A 25495-nucleotide genomic window follows, 5' to 3' on the forward strand; every position below is an offset into this window, starting at 1 on the left:
AAAAACATGTGCACAAATCTGCACAAATTATAATAATATCTAAAATATAACTAACATAATGTTTGATTGCCTAATATCCTTTAATAGAATATTTGACATATCTTAACAATATATTCTAGTAATTTTAACAGAACCATGGCTTCTATGGATAAATTTTTCAATCACTGATTTTCTAACATAACCATGTTTGGATACATGAAGATCCTTAAACTTTTTGAGGTATTACATTTAAAAATAAATTTATTTTACTAAATTATAATTTTTTTATATTTTTAAAATCATTTTTAATAATTAATTTAAATTTTTTATTATTTATAAAAAATTAAATATAAAATTAACAATTATCATTTTATATTACTTTAATAATTAAGAACATTTTGATAATCTTTAATTTCTACCCATTAAACAATTTTTTTTATCTGTCACATCAATCAAATCTTACAGTAATTCTCATAAATTCTATTTTGAAATCTACTCTCACTTATCTTCAAATCCACTCAAATAAACAACAACAAATTTACTTTTAAATCTGAAATTTATCTACTCACTCTCCCAAATCATCTCTTCAAAGTAAACATAACCTTAAGAGCATTATAATTTAGATAAGTTTTCAATTTTCCCTCCTTTTGGTCTTCATAGACATGGTATTGGAGTTGACACATGTATGATTTGATCAGAAAAATAATGAATTTGTGTTAGTTTAAGTCGTTGGTTAAGAAGGTTGTTAGGTTAAATTAACTTTTTACGAGAAAATTATAAAATTGTTGTCTGTCCTTAACTTATTCATTTTTTTAATAAAAATAGATTTCTTATAAATAATATGATTACAAGAGATTAAGATTTAAAATATATTTTAGATTATGTAAGTAAAGAAAAATAAATAAAAAATATATTCTCTATACTTTCTCAAATATATTTTCTATACTTTTATAATCTGAAATAGATTGTTAATTTCTTTTATTGTAAACACTTTATCTCTAAATAATCTTGTACGGAAAATTAATAGATTGAAAGAAATATTGATAATAGTGTTATTTTAAGTGTTTGAGTTGGGAACTTAAATTTAAATTGTATTTGAACTGAAAATTATATATGTGAATTACTTATATGTAACGTTGGTAGACTTCAAATGTTATTATATGGTATAGATTATATGTTGGTGAATATATATATTTTATATTGTTGTTAAGTTTATGATTTTGAGACATGAAAATAGTTAACTCTTACTCTTTTATATCTTTTAGTGTGTTGGTATACTTATATATTACTAAATTGATATATAGTTTCACAATAGAATTGAGTTTTGAAACTTCATTACTTAAGCAATGAAATATTGTTCAAGTGACATAATATCGCTCAAAGAGTAATTTTTTCACCAAAATGACAATAATAATTCAGATAAGGATTATATCATATTATCTTTCTTTCTTTGAAAGTAACTAATGTTGTTCAAGCTTTTAGGAGATTCTCAAATCACATTTCATCGTTATAATGAAAAGAATACACAACAATTTTCTTATGAAAGATCATCAAATAAACATGCAAGAGCTACTCCATAAATCTTGTGATTTTATAAATACTAAACAATTCAAGCAAAGAAAAATCAATATTAATTATCTCATACAAAATAATACCAACTATGAATTTTTTTTTCATTATTTTTCAATGATTTTTAGGCTATCTATATATAAATATATTGTGTATGACAACGTTTCTAATGAATGATATATTCTTCCATTGTATTTAAATGTTCCCAATAAGTTGGTTATGATTGTAAAAACTAGTAGTTATTAGAAAAAAATACATCTAAGTTAGTAGAATATAATGTTAGTATAAAATTGGTGGATTTTGTGAGATACTTATTGTTTTGGGTGTAGGGTCGATGATCTCTACAAAACACTCATTCACACTTTTCTTCGAGTTAACTTAGGTAGCTCTAAGCGTTCTTAGTCAAAATTCTTCTGTCCAAACTCCAAACCGTCTAGATGTATTTGTCAAAGCACTCTGACACTCAAGTCAGTTATTAATCCAATCGGGGTCACAGTAAACTATAAAATTCATAATAAATGTAATCGCATAACTTTTTATCTCTGACCTCTATTTATAAGTTTCGAGATGAATTTATGATTACTGAAATTCTAATCACGGTCCAATCATGGTCCATTACTTACTAAGTAACTCTTACCCGTAATTTTGCTTAGGAGCGATGTTTATGGGTCTTCATTGCCGAAGGCCATGCTCCATCTCCATGACTGTGCAGTCGGTTAATAAACAATATTTACTTATCTTAGTTGAATAGCTTGTGGTGGTGCTAATTGTAGCCTATTTAGATTGATCACCTCTTTTTGGTGGTCTCTTTGGTTTGATTGGTGACCATATAGTACACCCATAATCTAAATCACATTTTAACTAAAAATAAGTTATAATATATTAATCATTGGTAAATATAAACTTCAAAATTAATTAATGTTTTCAAGAAACTTCAATCTATATTCTATAAATAATATATAAAGGGTGTTGCTCCCTCCACCACCCCAAGTGCTCTTGCACCTCCCTACTATTTTCTTTTATTTCAAAAATACCCTACACCTCTCCATTATTCTTTAACAATCTTTCTAATGAGCATTTATGACTCAGATTTGAACTTGTGATATATTGCAAAAAAATATAAAATTGAGAGAAAACTTCAATATTAGTGCTTATACCACTACCATTTTATAAACTTAAGAGTTAGATGCAAATACAAAATAATAAACGTAATAATATTAATAGTAAATAATAATAATATATTATTATTATTATATACTAACTTTATAACGACGAAAGAACTAAATAAATTCCAAATTTTTAACAAATAATTTTTTTTTATATTTTAAGTATTTAATAATATTTTTATATTATTGATCTAATAAATTAAATACTTTATTCAAGCTATTTGAGTCAAACATGTCAGTAAGTTAAAATATAATATAATGTTAAAAATTATAGATATTACATGTAAAAAAAACACACGTATATATAAACATTTTTCTAAAAATTTAAAACAAAATTTTACAATTTATTAAGTAATGTGAAGAAAAAAATATATTGAACAGTGAAAATAAGATTGAATCAAACTTATTTAACGGAATATATCACAAGTTCAAATCTGAGCCATTAAATGCTCCATTGATACAGAGAGAAAGAGAATGATTATTGAAGATAGTAGAGAGATGTAGGACATTTTTAGAATAAAAAAAAATAATAGAAAGATGTAAAATATTTTTGGAATAAATGAAAATACTGAGAAAATGCAAGAGCACTTAGGACATAGCAACACCCATATAAATAAAAAGACGGGTAAATATTCATCGTCAATTTTTTTTATCAACAAATTAATTAATAAATAAATAAACTACGAAACTAATATTAACATACGCAACATTCAATACTAGATTTATATATATATATATATATATATATATATATATATATATATATATATATATATATATATATATATTATTGATTAACATAATTTTAACCGATTATCTTTAATCAACTTTATGATGCACTTTATTCCGTAAAGTATATGTTCTCCTTTTAAAGGAACTATGTCCTTTCTTTTGATTTTGATTTCTCCAAAAGAAGAAAAATGTATCTAAGAAAAAAGTGAGTCGAATAATAACCATTAATACAAAAGTCAAGCATTGAGTCAGAGTGAAGTATTCATGGGATCGAACGAGGATTATGATCTCATGTCATAGCCATTCACCCTCGTCTATTGACCACATCATAGGGTTCTCCGTAGTATTTGGCCACGCTCTCACAGACCTCTAATCAACCACCACGTGTAAGGAGCACACACTTCCCCTGGCTCCCTTTCCGCGGAACCAGTCCAAGTTTCAGTTCTAAAGCCGCATTTGGACAACACCAATTCCAACAAGGATTTTGCCCATCACAATTCTGTTCCGTTCCCAAGCTTCCAAACACGCCGTTAGCTTTAAAAAGGAAAAAGGAATATTGCACGTTGGAGCATAATTCCTTTTTCGTTGCAGTCCCGCACTTCACGTATTAAGAGCCCAACGCTAATTCGAATTTGGGTCTTAATCTTCACCTCCTTCTTCGATCTTGCCAACCAGGTAAACTTATTCATCAATCCCTCCTTCATTTTCTTCACCGAGAAAGCGCCAGAAAATTCCAGGAACCAAATCACGCTATCTACTCTTAGCGGGAAACTAGTTTTTTTGATTTAGATTGGATCGAACTCAACTAGTTCTCTGTTCTGAGTGGTTCGAGCATAGTTTTTTTTTTCCCGCTCCGATTGATCCGTCAAGCCGTAGGAAGCTCAAACTATAAATTAAGATTTGAATCGCTGATAATTGATGATTCCTCGTGAATGTAGTAGTTAGTTGCTTATTCGAATGTGTTGTTTTCAGCGAGTTCGAGTTTCAATAATGATGGAGAAGGCAGATTCTGTGCAGAAGCTGTATACGCGCATGCGGCTCTGGGCATTTCCGGATCAGTTTGTGATTGAGCCTACGGATGGATCTTCTGGTTCTTCTTTGGCTGTTAGTCGAGTCGATGGCTCCATGAAGCTCATCGGTACGTTCTTTCGTTACTTCTCTTCGTGCTTTTGTTATCGTATTGGTCTTCCTTTGGTGATTTTCAGTTATTCGTTACTGATCGATGTCTTTTTTAATGTGTTTTGCTTTTTATTGTCTTGCTTTGACAGATGAGGTTCCGGAATGCAGCTCGCTTCGTGTTCCTAAGATATATACAATTTTTGGTGTTGTAGGGATGTTGAGGCTATTGGCTGGTTAGCAATCACTTAGCCATATTTGATGATGGATATCATAGATATAATTGAGTATTGTATATTGCTTAAGTTTTTATTTCTTATGTGTTGAAAGGATTTCTTGTTGTTGTTCATCCTTATCTATTTGCTTCATTAAAGCTAAGTAAATCAAGTAATTAGACCAGTGAGTTCTTTTGGGGAGACAGATTATGACTGGGAAATTGGGATATTTGACTGATGATTTATGATAATTAGTTTTGGAACACAAGTGAAAGTAATATTTGAATACAAAGCGAGCGAAAAAGTAAATTATGCATTTTTCATATTTATCGTTTTGACAAAAACTATGGGTTTAGAAATCATGGTAGCTATACAGTCTTCAACTGTATGAGTTCCTTTTAGTTAATTTATCATTGTGGCTTTTGCTAGAAGCGAGTTCCTACTCCCTGCCTCCGTATTAAGTGCTTGCACTTGTGATTTTGATATTGATATGAAATCTGATTTTGTTGATCTGGTTTACATACCTGACTTCTCTTCAGAACTTAATATTAAATGCTAGACTCCAGTTTGAGCAATCATTTTGGTACTAAATTTAATTGTTCAATTAGGATCATATTTGCTGGTTATAACCGAGCGTGAGTCTGTTGGATCTTACTTGGGGCATCCAATTTTCAAAATTTCTTCATTGAAGGTTTTCCCATGTGATAACTCTCTTAAAAACACCCCTGCTGAACAGGTATTTTTGCTACAGATTGACTTATATCCTATTTCATTCTATGTCCACTGCCAGTTTGAAACTAATAACTACTGTATCACATCTCGCAGAAGAAAATAGAGACGGAATTTTCTGCACTGCTTAATGTTGCTGAGAAGAGCTCTGGTCTGTTCTTCTCATACGAAACTAATTTAACTCTGAGGTATCTTTGAATATTTTTGTAGCAGTCTTGCGTTGTATTTATGACTGAAATATGATATGGATTTATTTTGATTCTAGAATGTGCTGCCCTACACATGTATAAATATCAACAAAAATGAAAGTACCCATACATTCTTCTTTTGATTAGGAGGCATAACCATGCAACATCTAAACCTATAGAAAATGCCCTTCTTTCATATGAAATATGTAAAGTTTTTTGCATGGTATTAGTTTAGTCATGTTCAAGACGAAGACTTCTACTTGCGTAGTTGCATTCCATTGTACAATTTGAAAGATATCATTACAGTGGAAGTGTGAATCTGAAAAGATTTAATGAAAATATGTATGGCCATATTGTTTATAAACCTCCAGAGCATGTATTTTAGGGGTAGGTACTTATTTTAATATTAAAACTGTTAGTCATTACAATCTTGATTAAAGTTTTAGTGGTAATACTGTGTTACTTCTAAGTTATGAAGGTGGACAAGTTCTTTTAATCTTGAAATAAAATTGAGTGCACATTCCAGTATGAGAAGAAAGTACAATTTTGGATTATGTCAAAAATGATTATCCAATAGAATTTCCTTCTTTGTGAATAACATATTTATGGTGTATAATTACTTGACTTATCTAATGAGTCTTGAAATCATGGACTGTTAGGAATACATAATTGAAAAGAGAAAGAAGAGTAATCTTTTTTACTGTATAGACTAAAAAGAATACAAAATAGGAGAGTGCACTCTCTCCTCCAAGGGGTTTCCCCTTCACAAAGAGCTAAAGCTCTGTTAGATGGCCATGATAATGGCCGTGATTACCTTTCTCAACCGTTTAAACATTTTATGGCTTCTCATGGCATTCTTCACCAGACCTCGTGTGCTTATATCCCTCAACAAAATGGGGTGGCTGAGTGCAAGAATAGACACCTTATTAAAACAACTCGTACACTTCTAATCTATGATCAAGTACCCTCGTGTTTTTAGGGTGATGCAGTTCTCACTGCATGTTATCTCATAAACCATATGTCGTCTTCTGTCCTAGATAACAAAATCCCTCATTCTGTCTTATTTCCTTAAGACCCTTTATATCCATTACCTCTTAGAGTTTTTGGGTCTACATGTTTTGTTCATAATTTTAGTCTCGGTCTTGATAAGTTATCTCCTAGATCTCACAAATGTGTCTTCTTAGGATTTCCACGATCACAAAAGGGCTATAAGTGTTTTTTCCCTTCCCTCAATCGTCATTTCATCTCTGCTGATGTCACTTTTGATGAATCTTCGTTTTACTTTTCACATTTATCTTCTAGTTATGTACCTCCACTTGCTACTTTTGATATTCCTCTTTTCTATGATCTTTCTCCTTCTTTAGACTCTCATTCCCCACAGGATCGTCCTTCAACTCCACCCCTTCAGGTTTACAGTCGCCGCAATTGTCTCCCTCATGACTCACTTCCAGTGTCGCCTCCTGTGTCTCCTCCAGCTCCAGCAAATGATTTTGACCTGCTCATTGCCCTCCGTAAAGGTATACGCTCTACTCGTAACCCTTCCCCTCATTATACTGTTCTTAGTTACCACAAATTATCTCCATCTTTTTACACATGTCTCTCATCCATTTCTTCTATGTCAATTCCCAAGTTTGTGGGTGATGCCTTAACTCATCCTGGCTGGCGTCAAGCCATGCTCAATTAAGTGCTTTACAAAAAAGTGGAACTTGGGAGCTTATCCAATTACCATCTGGAAAGTCTGTTGTTGGTTGCAGGTGGGTGTATGCTATCAAAGTTTGCCCTGATGGTATAATTGATCGTTTAAAGGCTCGACTGGTTGCCAAAGGCTACACACAGATTTTTGGTTCGGATTATGGTGATACTTTTTCTCTAGTGGCAAAAATGACCTCTGTTTGCCTATTCATTGCCATGGTTGCTCTTCGACAATGGCCTCTTTTCCAACTTGATGTCAAAAATGTTTTCCTTAATGGTGATTTGCATGAAGAAATTTATATGGAGCAACCGCCTGACTTTGTTGCTCAGGGGGAGTCATCTGGATTGGTATTTCGTCTTCGCAAATCCTTATATGGCCTAAAACAGTCTCCTCGGGCCTGGTTTAGTAAATTCAGCTATGTTGTTCAACAATTTGGTATGTCTCGCAGTGAAGCGGATCATTCAGTGTTCTATCGCCACTCAAGTGCTGGATGTATCTACTTAATAGTGTATGTTGATGACATTGTTCTCACAGGAAGCAACTATCTTGGCATCTCTCAGATGAAACAACACCTTTGTCACCATTTTCAAACCAAAGATCTTGGCAAACTCCGGTACTTTTTGGGTATTGAAGTAGCACAATCCAATACTGGTATTGTCATATCTCAGAGAAAGTATGCATTAGACATCTTGGAGGAAACAGGGTTAATGAACTGTAATTCTGTTGAGACGCCTATGGATCCTAACTTCAAACTCCTACCAAATCAGGGGAAGGCTTTCTCAGATCCTGAACGGTACAGAAGATTAGTTGGTAAATTAAACTATCTTACTGTTACGCATCCTGACATTTCCTTCGCAGTTAGCGTGGTGAGTCAATTCCTAAACTCCCCATGTGAAGACCATTGGGATGCAGTTGTTCACATACTGAAGTATATTAAAGGATCACCTGGAAAAGGTTTGCTATATGGTCCTAACAACGATACAAAAATCGTTTGGTATTCAGGTGCTGATTGGGATGGTTCCCCTTCTAATAGGAGGTCTATTTCTAGATATTGTGTCTCTATTGGTGGCAACCTGATATCTTGGAAAAGTAAGAAGCAAAGTGTTGTGGCAAGGTCCAGCGCAGAAGCAAAATATAGAGCTATGGCATTAGCTACTTGCGAGCTTGTGTGTTTTAAACAATTACTTAGTGAATTGAAATTTGGAGATGTCACTCACATGACACTTATATGTGATAGTCAAGTTGCTCTTCATATTATCTCTAACCTTGTCTTCCATGAGAGAACCAAACACATTGAAGTTGATTGTCATTTTATTAGAGAAAAAATCAAATCTGGAGATATCAAGACTGAGTTTGTTAACTCAAGTAACCAGTTGGCAGACATATTCACCAAGTCCTTACGAGGACCTAGAATTGACTATCTTTGTAACAAGCTTGGAACATATGGTTTATATGCTCCACCTTGGAGTGTTAGATGTTATGTTGTGTGTTTATGTTAATTGGGCTCAGCCCATTCTGTATTTAGGGTTTAACCCATTACATTATAAATAAACTACCCTATGTGTATGTTAAACACACAAGGGAGATTTCTCCTAATCTTCTCCACTATTTCATAAGCTCAATCTACAAAATTATCCAAAAATCCCCTTTCGTACCAGGATCCTCTAACTATATAAAGGAACCCTCCACTCACCCTAACAACCTAACTAACACTACTACTTCTTAATATGTTTCCTCCTATCATACACATTATATCCTATCATTACACACTATTGCAGAACAACCTTGTCCTCAAGGTTGGAACAATGAAGCTTAATCCCATGGCATTGTGATATTGTCTTATTATCAGAAGGAAACCCACTGTCTGTAATTTTAGATCTAGAGGCTTGGGTGGTGGTCGATATGAGAGTGGTTTGTGTATACCAGATTCTGAACCTAGTAATTTGGAATCCCAAAATTCCAATGTCATTGATGTTCCAATCATTATCCCATCTAAGTTCAACCATGAATTTTCACTAATATTACATAAATCTAATTTTGGGAAAAACTTTTGCTTGGTTGCATCTCCACCTTCAACTCTCTTTATTGTCGCATCCTCTTCCTCCTCCACCATACTATATTTTTCTGTTACAAATCTCCCTTCTATTTTAGTTTTCTCTTCCCAATAAAGGGTGTGATTCTTCATTGTTGACCCTTCTCCTATCTCTAGAGCAATTCGTATATCTCTAATCCAGTCTTGTGGTTCCTGTTGTGGAAACCAATTTTGAACGTTAGATTGCAGCCTTGCAAAGAAATATCCTTGCCACTGGTCTTCTAGTGTTTTATATGTTTGTGACATCAATATCTTGAATTCTTGAATGAATTTTCCCCACTCAAAACAGCTGCATCTTCTACTTTATTCCCAGACATAATAGTCACAATGTTCCCGCCACATTCTGTTTTCTTTCCTCTGTCTTCACCCTTCTTCATTGTTTTGACATACAATAGCTTTTGCAACTTTACTTGGAGAAGCAAGAGTCACAACATTTCCATCACGGTCTTCACCTGATGTATTTTCCCTACTAACATTTGTCATGTTATCCACCCTTACAGCAGCAGCTTCTGTCACTTTCTCAGTAGCAACAACAACAATGTCTCCATTACAGTTTTTGTCTTTGCCTTCCTCTTCACATATATTTTCTTCTCTCCTATCTTGTCCTCTAATTCCTATAAAACAATCAACACTCAAAACAACAACTTTTGAAGCTCTACTTCCTGATGTAATGGTAACAACATTCCCTTCATGCTCTTGGTCAACCCCGTCCTCTTCACTAATATCCGTTTCTCTTTTCTTCTCCTAATTGGTTGAATTTTCTCCTCCATATGAGGGTTTCTTGGCTTTCTTGATGTCTAGCAAACTATCTTGCCCAGCAACCCTACCCTTCTTTACTTCTTTCTTTCCTTTCTTGTTGTCATGAAGAAATTCCTCTTTCTCTCCCCTTCTTGCTCTGTCAAGAGATTTCTCCCTTCCTTGAGTCGCTTTTTTGATTTTGGTATTCCAATATCATTTCTTTGAATTCTTGGCAACTTCTTCTCCAGTCTGCTATCACCATTTTTTGTTTGCTGGCCCACCTCTCCTAAGTATTGACTCTTCCTTTTGTGCTTCCACCACTTCTTGATCCGACAGGTCGGACCAATTTATTAGGAATCCATAATTGAAAAGAGAAAGAAGAGTAATTTTTTTTACTATATAGACTAAAAAGAACACAAAAATAGGAGAGTATTCTCTCTTACAAGGGTTTCCCCTTCACAAAGAGCTAAAACTCAATCTACAAAATTATCCACAAATCTCCCTCCATACCAGGACCCTCTAACTATATAAAGGAAACCTCACTCACCCTAACAACCTAACTAACACTACTACTTCTTAATATGTTTCCTCCTATCATACACATTATATCCTATCATGGACTACCCAGTTCTAGCAAATTTTCTGATAAATAAATGTAGAAGAATTGGTATTTCTATTTTTTTAAAGATTTAAGTTATTTTGAGAATTGGTATTGCTATTTTTTTTTTTAAGATTTAAGTCATTTTGGAGTTATTTAAACAATGCTTGGTGTTGCTTTAATAATATTAATCTTAGTAAAAAGATTATTATCCCAGTTAAAATAAATTATGAAACTTTATTATATTATGTTTTGCAGTGCACAGCGATTGAATGACTTGGGTGACGAGTCTAGATTGCTTCCACTTTGGAGACAGGTATTCATTTATTTATTTCTGTCACAAGCCTGATAGCATTAGAGATATTTATTTATTTTTTGAAAAATGGTGTTGATACCATGGTAGAATCCTCCCTGGTCCAGCATACTTTATTCTCAATATTATTCCAATGTAATATGGTGTGATTGACACTCCTTGTGTCTATGCAAAATGTCCTCTCTGAACTGATTATTTTCCGCAGCTTTTGGTTTTCCCTATTTTTCTGCTTTATGATATTATATTATTGATCACAGGCAGAGCCTCGATTCTTATGGAACAATTATATGTTAGAAGTGCTCATAGATAACAAGGTAGGTTTGTGGCAATTTTATTTTTACCTGTTCCATGTTTTCAGTACTCATGAGTTCTTTATATTACTAACCAACAAGTGTGCAATCCTGTGCTTTTCAGCTTGAACCATACTTGCTCCCTGTAGTCCAAGGCAGTATCCTTATTTGATTAACTGTTTGCAATGCTATTGTGTGATCAATTGTTTCTTTTCAAGTTTATCCTTGACAGGTAAATAGGCTTTCATCACTTTCAAGCAGCCATTGGGAAAGATATTATTGATGTCACTTTGATTGCTAGGAGATGCACAAGAAGAAATGGTATTTAAATCTTTTATATGCATTTCTATTTATTTTCATGCACCAAAACAAATAATATGTTGTTTCTAGATAGACTTTGCACTTGAAATATCATATGTATGTATGTTCCTGACCGTTTATAAAATCAAAATCTGAGGCCGTAAAATAAGTTTAGCAGCTAATGTGGTAGTGATATTGAAAGCTATTATGAAATTCATTTGCAGTTGCACTTCTTTATTGTTCTCCTTTTGGTTGCACTAAAAATGGATTGTAGAGGGTAAAGAATATGTTTTAGTTAATGACAATTTAGGCTGGGATTTAACCAAGATAGACCATGCCCAATATTAGAGATTTTTCTGCTACTCCATCTCTCCATAACATGACAACTATTTTGATATTTGACCATAGAGTAGAGATTGATACAATGAAAAGATGCCCCCACATTACACTAATTACATTAACTAGGCCACGAAAGCAATGTTTTAGTGGGTACCAGTAATGAGCAATAGAGAACAAATAGTATATCAATTAGTTAAAATTTATATAGCTGAAACATTAAGTCTGCTGCTTTGGATGAATTGCTAATCACAATTATATGGAGAAACGAAAAGCATTTCATTCTAGATGAAGATCCTCATGAAAATTATGTATTGAACATATTATTTAATACTATAATTCAGAATTATTTTAGGCATCATGAAATATTTTGTATGAGAAACAAATATCAAATACTTTGTACCATCTAGGCTGTTTTAACACTTTAAGATAGATGTTGTCATCCTTTATTGGTGGTTGACTGATAGTAAAAATATAATTTTGTTTCTTGAAAGGAACTCGGATGTGGAGAAGAGGAGCTGATCCTGATGGTTATGTTGCTAATTTTGTGGAAACAGAACAGATTATGCAGTTTAATGGGTATACTGCGTCATTTGTTCAGGTACTGCTTTCTATGACTATGAAGTGAACCAGTTCTATGGTGGGTTTGGCATTCATGATATGAATGTTTTGATGACTTAATTGAGATTAGTGATCCTTTATTAAAATATTTCATTTGTTTTGAAATAAGTTGAACACAACCCTTTTCTAGTGGTAGGCTCGTTAACAGCAACATGATTAGTAAACAATTTATATCTTATACTCTTTTTTTTCATGTTCAGTATATTTCAAGAATTATTTATTGTCTATCCAAATTAGTATTTTGTATTTATTTTCCCTTCAAATTAATGGTGTTGAACTTTCAAGAAGCCAGCTTCTTGGGTAGTTGGTGCTTAAAAGTAACCTTAAGTTTCGTGAAGCTAGTGATACCAAAGCAGCTCATAGAATTACATCTCTGTTTCTGTTGCCAAGGATACTTTGAGCAGGTTTCTGAATAATGAGCAAAAAACATGTGTTTTTCTTTCAGTAGAGTTTTCCAGTGGAGAATCATAGTTTTGGTTCTATCTATTCTAAGAGTCATTTTAGATAAAATTCTCAACAAACCCTTACACAGGAGAACTAAATGAAATGTTTCAAGGAGGTCAAATGAATCAAAGTTCTCGCATAAGCTAAAATTAACTCATGCATTTCTTTAGAAGCTTTATCCGGTATCTTCTCCACAAGCACCTACAAAATTAATAGAGCTCATGATTCTTATCTTAACAAAGTTCAACAATAGGGTTTACTATTGAAAAAACACCTATAAATTACAAGCAAACCCAAACTAGGCCTAAAATAACTTTCATACAGTTCTCTTTTCTATTGTATTTGCTGTTCTATTTTCACCTTGACACAATCTACCAAACATGATAATTTTTTCTTTTTATAGATTTGAAAAATACTGGTGCCAAAAACTATTGTATTCAGTCTTTTTTCAGTGGGGAGAATTACAAAGCAATCTCTCAATAATATATTTTTTATAAAGGGATAAATCCATAGTTTTGCTTAGAATTCAATGTTCATTTACATTTTTTAGAAGCTCATTTGTTGCAAATTTATTTTTCTAGTTTCAAGATGGGCTGGTATTGAATTGAAAAGATTAATACATACTGCTAAGCCGTATTACCTCATGCAGTGACTAGTGGCTTTTAAAATAATAGAAAGTAGCATTATGACATAACTACGCTTGGGTATTTTTGTAAATAAATATATGGTCCCTCTAACAAGATTTGCATGTAGTCGGATTTTAGGTTATCTAAACAAAGGAACTTGACACTTACCTGTAGTGATATTCATAGTTGGAATATTGGATGTAAACTAGTATTAGCAGGTTTTTCGGGGAGATCTCTGCAACTATGTTATATTAGAATGGGTGATTTTTGCCATTGTATGATCCAAAATTACATGACTGTGAAAGCAAAGCAAGAAGAGCTTGGATGTTTGCTTTTAGTTTTGAGATAAATGCTAATTGCTGGTGTACCACCAACATTATGTCAATTAAACATGTTCTTCATTTGATATCACAGTCATTTTGGTTGAGCTTTTGCAGGTGCGTGGTTCAATCCCACTCCTCTGGCAGCAAATTGTTGATTTAACTTATAAACCAAAGTTTGAGTTGTTGAAACTTGAGGAGGCTGTAAGTGTTTGTATTTCTAAGGTGTACATATATTATTCTATGTGTCTTTCACTTATATTTTTTTTCTTAATACACAGCCACGAGTCCTAGAGAGGCATTTCTTAGATTTAAGGAAAAAATACGGGGCTGTATTGGTTGTTGATCTTGTTAACACGGTAATTATTCTTTCACTGCTCAATGAGTTGAGAGTATATATGATGGTTGACAATTTCACCTGCTGGTGTATGTAATTGCATTGTAAAATTTTTATATCACTGTAAAGAATGTGTGCAACCTGTTTACACCAACAAAAATACTATATATATGTATCAGGTATATGTTCCAGAGAATGTGTGATAATGAGCTTGAAATTTTTATGTATCAGATTTGAGCCTTCTTCTTTTCCCTTGGTATTTTTCAGCACGGAGGAGAAGGGCGACTATGTGAAAAATTTGGTGAAACAATGCAGCATGTGGCTAGCAATGATGTAAGGTAGAAGTCTCTTTCAGTTGACTTTTAGGCCAATATTTACCAATTCTTATGGCTCTTTTGGTTTACCCGGTAAATTTGATTTTTTTTGTGTGTGTAGATATCTGCACTTTGATTTTCACCATATATGTGGGCATGTTCATTTCGATCGTCTCTCAATCCTTTATGAACAAATTTCAGATTTTCTGGAAAGAAACGGGTATGGACAATTTTATTGGTTAAGCTATTAGATAGACTTTCTTGAGGATTAGTTACAATTTGATTCATGTTTTTACATTGATTGATTTCATGCGGGGAGCATTTATGAACTACTTATCTTTGAAAAAATAACGTAGTTTATTTTATTTATCTTTGATTCATGCTTTTACATTGACTGGTTTCGTGTAGGGAACTTTTTATGAACTACTTATATTTGAAAAAATACCAACACTTTATATTACTATATATGAAGCTCCTTTTTGTGTTTAGTTCTACTGATACATTTAGAAATAAAATTCTGACCCTGGGTTGAATTTTTATTTTGAAATTATAGATATCTTCTGCTGAATGAAAAGGGAGAGAAAATGAAGGAACAACTTGGAGTTATTAGGACGAATTGTATTGATTGTCTAGACCGTACAAATGTAACCCAGGTTGGTTGATTCGCTTAACTAAATGTAAGTATATTTGTTTATGACAATTTTCCTACTTACTCATATTGAAATATCTATGCAGAGCATGATAGGTCGAAATATGTTGGAATATCAACTAAGAAGACTCGGTGTCTTTGGTGCTGAAGAAACCATTACTTCACATCCAAATCTGGATGAAAGCTTTAAGATCTGTACGTGATTATTAATTTTCAGATTATCTGATTTAAAATATAGATATATGTTGTATTTTGTTATCTTCATTTAATAGTTTCAAATTTCATTGTTTCATAGCACTTGAAACTAGATTTCTGATTGATTCTCTTTGGTCAGTGTGGGCTAATCATGGGGATGATATAAGCATTCAATACTCAGGAACTCCTGCCCTTAAAGGAGACTTTGTCAGGTATTTATGATGAACTTTTCTAAAGCATTTCATTTTCCTGAAATAAAAAGAAGATTGAGAAATTATGATTCCATGAAGGTTCTTTGATAGACCGGAAAAGAATAGGCAAAGGTGGATAGTGAATGAGAGAAGAAAGAGGAATAACTAACTAACGATTGTCTCTTAACTGCCGGCTATTATTGTATTGTCTAAAGCAGTAGCAGTGTAGACTCTTTTAACTAATAAAGTTTTATCGCTTCACGGTTCATCATTTCCCCATTGTGGGAATTCTGTATTTTTGTGCTGAATGTTTTTTCCATGTTCGTCTTTGTTCTTTTTTTATACTGATTAGTTTTATTGACTATTCAACTAGAATCACAAATCTTATCAGTGACAACTAAAATAATTATGCAAATGTTTTGTACTTTCAAGGTTTAATAACTTACCGGCACTGATAAGAGTCATCATTTCTAGTTGTAATTAGGTTGCTGTTATGATTTAGTTTAATCACTGTGCCTTCTCTAATTAAATTGAGTTGGGATTCAGGTTTGGGCACCGCACAGTTCAAGGGATAGTACAAGATGGTTGTAATGCTCTTCTACGATATTATTACAATAACTTTCGTGATGGAACAAAGCAGGTTTGTGACGCGAATTCCGCAGTATATCTATTATGTAGAATATTTAGGTTGTCCACTGATCATTGCTTATTATCATATCTAGGGTTTTATCCTTTGTATATTTGATTTCTGAGTTTTTTCTACTCAGTAATGATTAGCATTTATGCTTTTGGAGATATTGAGTTTTCATGTAATGTTTCAATGTGGATCATTATCTTATTATATTCTTTGTTCTATGCTTTAGCGCCAGCTGAATAGATCTTGTGTAAATTAATCTTTTTAAAAGTTAGTTTAAAGAGTTTATTGATATATTAGTAATTGATTTGTGCTTTTGATGTCTTTTCATCATGCGAAGGATGCAATTGATCTCATACAAGGACATTATATAGTTTCTGTCAGCCGAGATACAGCTGCCAGTTCTCAGAAAGGAGGCCTTGAAGCTATAGCTGTAAGTACATTTTTAAGTCTTGTCCTGAATAAGCTCGAGACATCTATTTTGGTCTGAGAACAGTTTTTAGAAACCTTACAATTTTATAAATATATTTTAACTTTCTGTAAGGCATGGCTAAATTCATTCTGGTTATACTTAAATTATATGAAAACTAATTTTTATGGAAATGGTGTATGTCTGGTGTAGGAAAAAATAATTACATGAGTACTTGTATGTTCTCCTCGTTTATTTATTTAGTGTTTGGTTAGACATGTTTTGTTCTCAAGGCTTAGGAAAGTTGGTCCTAATACTACATAAAAGTGGTGGGTTGCAATGAGCCATGGGCACAAAATACAAGAAACGAAGTCCTATGAAACTCTGACACGCCTCTGTAGTAATGTGTCTTTGTGTTCAACAAATGTAGGACACGACATATGTATGAATTTCGACGACACATGCTCTGTGCAGTGTTTAATTAAAAAAATGTTTGTTTTTAATCTTTAAGACAGTTCTGATAGGCTCTGACACAATATTAATATAGACATACTTAGTGGATTTGATTAGTTAAAAACTTATTGTATAAGTTTTTAGTAATTAGAAATTTTTTGAACTTGTTAATTTATCTTTTAATGAATCTAACTAGAATGTTTTTTTCCCCAATAATTATAATCATAAAAAAGGAGATAAAATATCTTAAATGAATTAGATTTTTTTTTTCACTTTTTTGGATAGATGGATTAGATTCATTTTTACAGATAGATAATTATATTTGATTAATTTTTTTATATATGATTTTAAATATATAAATCTTAATTGTCAATTAAAATAATTCATGATATATATAGATATATATATACTCATTTTGGAGATTATAAATGTTGCAGCGTCCATGTTAAATAGACCAAGTCACCCATGTTTTATTTATTTTCTCAAAAACGGCCGGATTATTCAGTCAAGGAAATATTTGAGTAATTAAGTTGCTGGGTTTAAGTACTAATGATATTTTTTTTTTTTGCATTTTTTGCTGTATGCAGTTCATTAATATAAAATGTTTCAAGGTAGTCAATCTGCATTAAATGCCAATTGATATTAATGTTACTCCATTTTATCTTTGCAGTCATTTCCCATGGCTTTTGCTCTGGTTTTGACTGGATTCCTCTTTGCAACCATGTCTTTGAGGCAAGGTGAGTTCACTTTATTTTAAGTTGAAGATACAAATATATTTGAAAGAATGACGGCAGAGAATATGAAAATAGGAGGGATGACAGCAGAGAGGCTAATGACTAATTAGTTAATAATTGTAAAAAAAAAAAAAGTAGCTAATACATACAAAATGACAAACCCTTCTTGACACTCATTGTCCTGATCTTTTTAGAACAATAATCTCAATATATATATAATCTCATGTTGGATGATACAAGAAACAACATTCCCAACACTTAAAAATAAAAGAGACCGAGTCTTGATCAGAAAGCATGATGCCATCCAATTTCGTACAATTTAGCATTTTTCGTTATAACTTCTATTCCACATTACTTTTCCTCAAGATAAACTTCAATTAAAGTGGTCAGATCTCTTGCACCTGATGCTGTGAAATTTTCATGCCTAGGGTTTCTAGATATTTGAGCAAAAACGTGAGATGAAATTTGTTAGGATTTATGTGCCTACCTTTTTGTTGAGATATTGTAAAAAGAATGGCATATGCCTGTACTTGATACATTATTTTTAAGTTGTTTTGAAGTTTGGTTGGCATCCAAGGAAATTTTGTCCGTTGTTTTTGTACCAGATACTTATGCTATATGTTGACTTTTACTAGCCTAGGTTAAGGTTAAGGACTCTCACAAGTATCTGATTAATTCACTTTTTTCTTCGTGTGGTGTGATATATGGACTTTAAAAGAGATAATCTTTTGTTCATTGTTCCAACAGTGCGATACGATTTTCGGCACTTCTTCTTTTCGCTAATGTGGGCGGGTATTAGTGTGGGTATAGCAGCATTTGTGAGGGCAAACGGCCGTGTTTTCTGCAACAGACCTCGCCTACACAATCCCCGGTGATAACTTGTATACAGATGAGTTTGAACAATTTAATTTTTTATGTGAAGGTCCAGCTTCTGCAGCAGGAATCACCGGCAGAAGACTTAGTTCTACATCTAGATCAATATTTATGTGAGGCTCCTTCTTGCAGCTTATTATATTTATTCTTGCTAATTTGTAATCATTGTAGCTTCCAGATATATATTCATATCATAGTCCATTCATCTCCCATTTCACTGATTGCTACTTTACTGGTGTTTTCTTATGCACCGGCTGTTCCCTGTATATTTAAGTTTGTATTTGTGCCTTCTTTATAAGATTATGGAGACATTTTAAGGATCTTAGGAAACACACTGATTTAATTATCTACCATTATTTTAAGCAAATTCTTATTTCTGCAGTAATTTTATATTTTTATTTCAAAAATCAAAGCTCTTGCATGTTTGCTGTAGTGGAGGATGCGCATTCTATGTTTACGAGACCGGGTTTTCTAGAATAGTTATAAATAATGGATAATGATATGTTGACAATATTTTAACACTATTTACGTGTCATTCTGTGATTGATTCAAAATTACTCTACAACTAATAATAATAATAATAATCATAAATACTGTTATAAATCAATCACAAAATGACATGAAGATAGTATTAAAATGTTGTTAAATAAATATTGTCAAAGTATCATTATCTATTATTAAAGCAAGAATGGCCAAAGTCGTAAAATAACGTTAGCAGTTGTATGTGTTATATCCAACGGAAGCATCCTTCAAGTAGCTGAACATGATCTTTGTTACTTTGATAGTATATTATTTATTTGTTAATTTACAAACTTAGAGACTTAGTGATAACAAAAAATTTAAGAGATGAACTCAATTATAATATGGAAAACCTTAGAAGATAAAAGAATTTATAATAAATTAAAATGATTAATATATATTATATGAATATATATTACTTTTTTTGAGCAACAAAATATGGTTTTTAATTATTAATTAAAAACATATACTAGTAATTTATATGTTTAAAAACATACGGCAATAAATAACTAAAAAAATTAAAATTGGAAGGATGGAAAATTAAAAAGGTCAAGAAACATCTATACAAAATAAATGTAGAAGTCAGTCACCCTGGATTTAATTAACTTTTACTTTGGCTCCCCGCTGCTCCAAACTTACTTTTTTTTTTCCAGAAAACTTTATTTCTTTCACATCATATTTTGTTACCCAGATGAAATACGTTCCTATAAGTTAATTTTTTGTTTAAAAACCCAGATTTAAATTTCATCATGGACTTAGAGTCGAAATATTCAGCATCTCTGTAAATTTCTTTTTGCACCTTCACATATGGGAAGAAAGATGAAATACGTTCCTAAGTTTTCTAATGCATAATTTAAAAATATATTCTAAATTTTTAAAAATACATTCTGAGCTGTAGAATCTAAAATTTAAAAATGTAGTTCAGATAGAACATTACATCATATGTCTATAAATTGTATAAACTAGAATATGTTTCTAGAATCTATAATTCGAAAATACATTATTTTAGAATATGTTTCTTATTATGGATTAATTTATAATAAATTTTTTAATTGTGTAACTAAAAATTTAAAAACACATTTCTACCATTTAATAATATATTGTCATATAATTGTGATGACTCCTTGTTGAGCTTGCTTGGAAAAATTAAAGTGGTGGATGTTTGCGGAAGCTTGAGTGATAATGGTGGTTCAGAATACTAGAATGGAAATGTAGAATTTTTTCTTAAGAGAAGTTGAACCAATTCTCAAATATGTTAGCAATATTGGATCACATCAAATATTCTAGGTAGACTCAAATATGTTATGAATATTATCAAAATTGTTAGAAAATTGGATCACATCAAAGTTATTCATTTAATCATGATAGATTTGAGTAAAAAACATTAACTCTAGTTTTAGAAAAAGCAATTTTTTAAATTTTGATATGACGTTGTTTTCAAACATAACTAGTTGGTGAAATTGATAGCAACATAAAAGGGTGTTGCTATGTGTAGGCATAATAAACCCAATTAGTGTTGTAAAATGTTCTGCCTCTTAACTCTGACACCTAATTAAACCTTTCTTATGTATACAATGAATCTCGTAACATGTTTTGACTCTTGACCATAAAATAAGGTAATGTTTCAATCACCTATCAATGAATCAGGTGGCATGTTCAAAGTTTTGGATTACCCTCAGAAATCCAATTTCTGATTTTCTTTTCTTTATGCAAATGAACACAGAATAACACTGAAAGAAAACACTTTTATTAGCAGGGCAGCTTTGTAATACATTATCATTCAACTTACAACATGTTTTAATTGCAACACAAAAAATAAAGAGTGCCAAAAGGGATTGAGCTCTCACCCTTTCCTTCACTTCCTTCCACGCCATTCACTATCACAAAACCTGTTTTGTTTCTGCTTTCGTGTTGGAATAGGGTTGCCACGCTCACGGCGGTTGTTGTGGCTGAGATGGGAGCCACCGGTGCCCTCAAATGGGATTACGGCCAAAAGTGAAAGAAAAACTGGAGCAGCGTAGTTATGGAAAGCAAACTGCAACTGCGTTACGTGTTGCAGTATATATAGTGTGATGGCATCATCAATGAAAATGATGGATAACTAAACTAACAACTAATAATTACTTATGATAAACTGAACTGTGTTATATCCTGTCGTAATAATATGATCATTATCAATAATTTTAAACAACAAATAATATATTCAAAATTATATATATGTTTCATAGTAACAAACAGAGAAAAATATTTGTTTTTATTCAATCTTTTTTCCATTATCCATCCTATTTACATTTCTCCTTTTCCTTTTTCCTGCATCAAACTTTATCCTTATTCTTCAACCTTAAAATTTGTGTGAATCATGGAAGACCTTTTGTTGTTGTGTCTAGAAACAATGTAGGAAGAGTCAAATTACTTGATCCAATTCATCTTGATTTTCGTAATGTTTGCACAATTAAGAGCATATGATTGATAGAAGGAACTTAGGTAGAAGGTGTCTTTCAAAACAGTGAAAACACATTATTGATTCGTAATGGTAAGTGAAACATGATACTATTAAAAACTATTATAATTGAGTGCCAACGGTAAGTCTCAACTCACTCTTAAAACACTCTCATTTTAATGGATAATCATTTGCACCAACCTGCTTCACTTAATGGCTTCATTTGCAACAGACAAGAAGCTCAACTTCTGAAGGAATTGGTATGTTTCCAAATCTTCTCATATGCCTTCCACTCTGTCCTTAATCGTTTTCGTGCCTCACAAATTTTCTAATGTACTCAACTTCTTATGTCTACTCAAAACATCTTAGTTTCCATGTGAACAAAGCTTAGACATAGACTTAAAAAAGTGTTTTTTTTTTGTTGATGTCCTTCAATTATAATTGGAAATTTGTTAAGTAACTTAAGCTAACTTGCAGTACAGATTTTCAATACGCATATGTGAAATTCTAGTTCTGATTGAAAAATAATAACAAAAACACCTGCAGAATTGCATAGTTTAGTCCTTTTCTTATACTGTACTTGTAGATTTTATAACTATGACTCAAGCTATCTTACTTTTCAGGTTTCTCATGGCTCTTGCCCTCATATTTTGCTCAAAGGACCCTCTGGTTCCGGGAAAAGAGAGCTAGCAATGGCTCTTCTTAGGGAAATATATGGTGATGCATGTTATAATGTATGTTTCTTCACATAATTTTCCTTTCAGACGTTGTTTTGTGTTTCTAAGCTGACTTTATTAGACCCTTTTGCAGCTGTCTCATGATTTAAGACACTTCCCTATTCAGGTAGAGATTTCTGGCTTTCCTACCTTAGCTTTTGATATGTGATAGGTACAAACTAAAAAACCGCTTCTGGTATTATTGCAAAAAGTAGCATCTCCTATCCCTTAAAGCACAGTATTTTCACCAAATTGACAGGACCAAAGGCTTAAGAAAGTCTCTGTACCCATAACATCCAGTCCTCATCACATGGAGCTAGATGTAAATTCAGAACCAAATGCTAAATATGATGGACAGCTGTCCATTCCCAGAAGAACAACCAATTTCAGTTGTATGGGAGGAGATCGTAATAGAAGTTGCCACAGAGATCCTAGCTGATCCATCATATTCACGGCAAGAAATTTCTCTATCTTATGTTCTAAAATACAGAATTAGAAGCTAATAGCTTCTTATTGAATAGGACTCACATGCTTTACTTCTATTCTAAGTAACAGCTTGAAAATTGTCAATCTGATTATGGTTTAAGCTTTTAATGTAAATTTTGTTATGAATTTATCAGCTTACTCTCAATACGAGGGAAATTTCAAATGCTTCTCTTGGATTTTGTCCAGCCGAAATTGATTCTCCTGGTAACGAATAAGAGTCCATAATTAATTTATTCAACTCATCAAAATAGTATTGAATAAAGTACATTCTGTTCAAACATGCAGAAACTCGTAGAACATCTCCTAAAACAATGCAATCATAGAACAGAAATTCATAATTCATCACACCTCAATTTGTAAGGACCAATTTGTGAGTTTATTGGACCATTCCGAATGAATCCTTAAGAGCATTAAAACAGATAACAAATGAAAATACTATAATACTTCAGATGCATTAATTCAAATTTTAATACTAAATCATTTTCCACCAAAAAGCAATATATTAAAACTGGATTTAAAACAAAAAAACAAGTACAGATATTTATTTCTTGAGCAATTCATCAGGAACCACCCTAAGCTGCTTCCGCTTTTTCGATTTGGCAATCTTTTTCAAGGTGTTAGGGTTGGTAATCTTTTGGAACTTGGTACCAGATTTAAGAATATTCTCCTGCTTCTTCTTCTCCCTTTCCTCTCTCTTTTTTCGCTTCTCCACCTTGTTTAAACGAATCTCCTCCTTCAGCTCCGTCATCCTCTCTTTGTACGCCTTCTTAATCATCTTCTCCTTTTCTCTCTGCTCGAAAGTCGTCCCTTTCCGGCTCACCTGCGTCGCCGAAGCCCTCCTCTGCCGCACCTGTTTCCATTTCCGACCGGATACCTTCCCGGCAATCACGCCGTCGTAGCTCGGCTGACCGTATACAGGTTTGTCCGGATTATCAGACGACGCTAGCGCCGATCGCTTCGCCGGAGGCGGGACGGTCTCGTCGGTGTCCATGAGAGAAACGCCATATTTGCCTGTGATGACGTCATCCGTTTGCGTTTGGGACTGCTGCTCCCTCTTGCGCTTGTAGGTTTTGCCGCCAAAACCCTCATCGAGGCAGCGAAAGTCGATTGTGCACGCCATGAGCGAGGTTTACGAAACCCTAATGGATTTTAGGGTTTATTTTGTACTTGACTTTCTCTTCACTATTTATACTATAGTTCACTGTAGTTAAAAGGTTAAGATGAAGTTAAAAATAAAAGTTAATTCAAATAATAAATGAAACAATTTGATGGAGATGAAAATTAACTGATACTGCTTAATTTATTTTTTAATATAAATTATCTGTGACTTTTAATAAAAAAGACTATTTTGATAATTATTTTTTTATGTTAATTTTACTTTCATTAATGTAAATCATACTAACAATTATTTAATTATTTTGATTTTCATGGAAATTTGAGATGTTATTGGGCAACTCGAATTCCCATCACTCCTATAGAAAAAGCAAGATTAGTTAATTTATTTAAAAATATAAAATATTATAATTTTAACAGGAATAGAGATTTGTGAAAGGGAGATTTAAGTACCTAATTCAACGTAAAATTAAAGTATATTAATACAGTTGGTTTCATATATTAGTTTTATAAAATTAATTTAAATTTAAATATTATTTTCTTAAAATAATATTGGAATATATATAAAATTTGATGATTTTATTAACTTTCCATCTTTTTAGTCTCTTCTAGAAAATAAATTCTAACATACTTATTTTGTCACTTTATAAATATCTAAAAAAATTCTAAATAAACAAATTTTTTAAAATTTTGTTTTTTATTTTATTTAATTTAATATTTTAATATAATTTATTAATTTTAAATATATTAAATCAAATTTTATATAATTATTTTTATTTTAAGTATTTTATTTTTATATAATAATATTATTATAATATAAATCATATTTTAATAATTATTAAAATATAAAAATACATTAAATAATATTAGAAATTTAATTAAATTAAATAATTATGAAATTTTAATTAAAAAACAAAATAAAAAAAATACTTTTTTTTAAAAAAAAATGTGTTATCAAAATAACATCATCCTTTTAAAAATATAGAGTAAGAGATTGGAGAAGATAAAAGGTAAAACTTTCAAGGAGGTTGGAGGTAATAGAGGGTAAAACTTCTAAAGTTGAGATAAACTGGCTCAAGTCTATAAACTAGATTGAGACAAGCTAATCCAAAACAAATGTCAAGACAAATTTGATCAAATCTTTCGAGTCAACTTAACCGAATTTAGTTAAGTCGATTCAAACCAAAATTCGGTTTAATTCGACTGATTCGATCTTTGAGACCTTTATTAAAATTTGATCGAATTCAAGATAATTGATTTGGATTAAATTTGAACTGAATGGATCTCGATTTTGTTTGAGCCGAAATTAATGGATTCGGTAAAATCTACTCCAACTAGAACTCGACCGGATTCATACAGGCCCGCCA

General features: G+C 32.0%; 2 protein-coding genes and 1 long non-coding RNA gene across 3 annotated transcripts; 1 reads left to right on the top strand and 2 right to left on the bottom strand.

Annotated features, from left to right (window-relative positions):
• Positions 1-3702: 3702 nt before the first annotated feature.
• LOC106777557 (phosphoinositide phosphatase SAC7) lies at positions 3703-19152 on the top strand. Its single transcript, XM_014665169.2, has 21 exons — positions 3703-4121; positions 4419-4584; positions 4715-4798; positions 5386-5513; positions 5603-5694; positions 11074-11131; positions 11386-11442; positions 11543-11576; positions 11659-11739; positions 12549-12655; positions 14183-14269; positions 14347-14424; positions 14670-14740; positions 14838-14936; positions 15270-15369; positions 15452-15560; positions 15700-15772; positions 16298-16391; positions 16726-16818; positions 17918-17984; positions 18729-19152. Exons 2-21 carry the CDS (start codon positions 4437-4439, stop codon positions 18854-18856), a joined length of 1788 nt encoding a protein of 595 aa, XP_014520655.1. The 5' UTR covers positions 3703-4121; positions 4419-4436; the 3' UTR covers positions 18857-19152.
• Positions 19153-21098: 1946 nt separating this feature from the next.
• Positions 21099-23378, bottom strand: LOC111242781. Its single transcript, XR_002670126.1, has 3 exons — positions 23364-23378; positions 23155-23216; positions 21099-21414 (listed from the first exon to the last, which is right to left on the bottom strand). It is a non-coding gene; the product is annotated as an uncharacterized LOC111242781 (long non-coding RNA).
• LOC106777559 (protein PXR1-like) lies at positions 23374-24188 on the bottom strand. Its single transcript, XM_014665174.2, has one exon. It carries the CDS (start codon positions 24133-24135, stop codon positions 23557-23559), a length of 579 nt encoding a protein of 192 aa, XP_014520660.1. The 5' UTR covers positions 24136-24188; the 3' UTR covers positions 23374-23556.
• Between the last annotated feature and the right edge of the window lie 1307 nt (positions 24189-25495).

The sequence above is a fragment of the Vigna radiata genome, chromosome 11, assembly GCF_000741045.1.
Source record: "Vigna radiata var. radiata cultivar VC1973A chromosome 11, Vradiata_ver6, whole genome shotgun sequence".
In the NCBI taxonomy this organism is placed as follows: domain Eukaryota; kingdom Viridiplantae; phylum Streptophyta; class Magnoliopsida; order Fabales; family Fabaceae; genus Vigna; species Vigna radiata.

Coding starts and splice junctions, on each gene's coding strand:
- LOC106777559 (XM_014665174.2), bottom strand. CDS start 24,135: ATGGCGTGCACAATCGACTTTCGCTGCCTCGATGAGGGTTTTGGCGGC.
- LOC106777557 (XM_014665169.2), top strand. CDS start 4,437: ATGATGGAGAAGGCAGATTCTGTGCAGAAGCTGTATACGCGCATGCGG. Junction 5,514..5,602: donor AAAACACCCCTGCTGAACAG/GTATTTTTGCTA, acceptor CACATCTCGCAG/AAGAAAATAGAGACGGAATT. Junction 11,132..11,385: donor TGCTTCCACTTTGGAGACAG/GTATTCATTTAT, acceptor TATTGATCACAG/GCAGAGCCTCGATTCTTATG.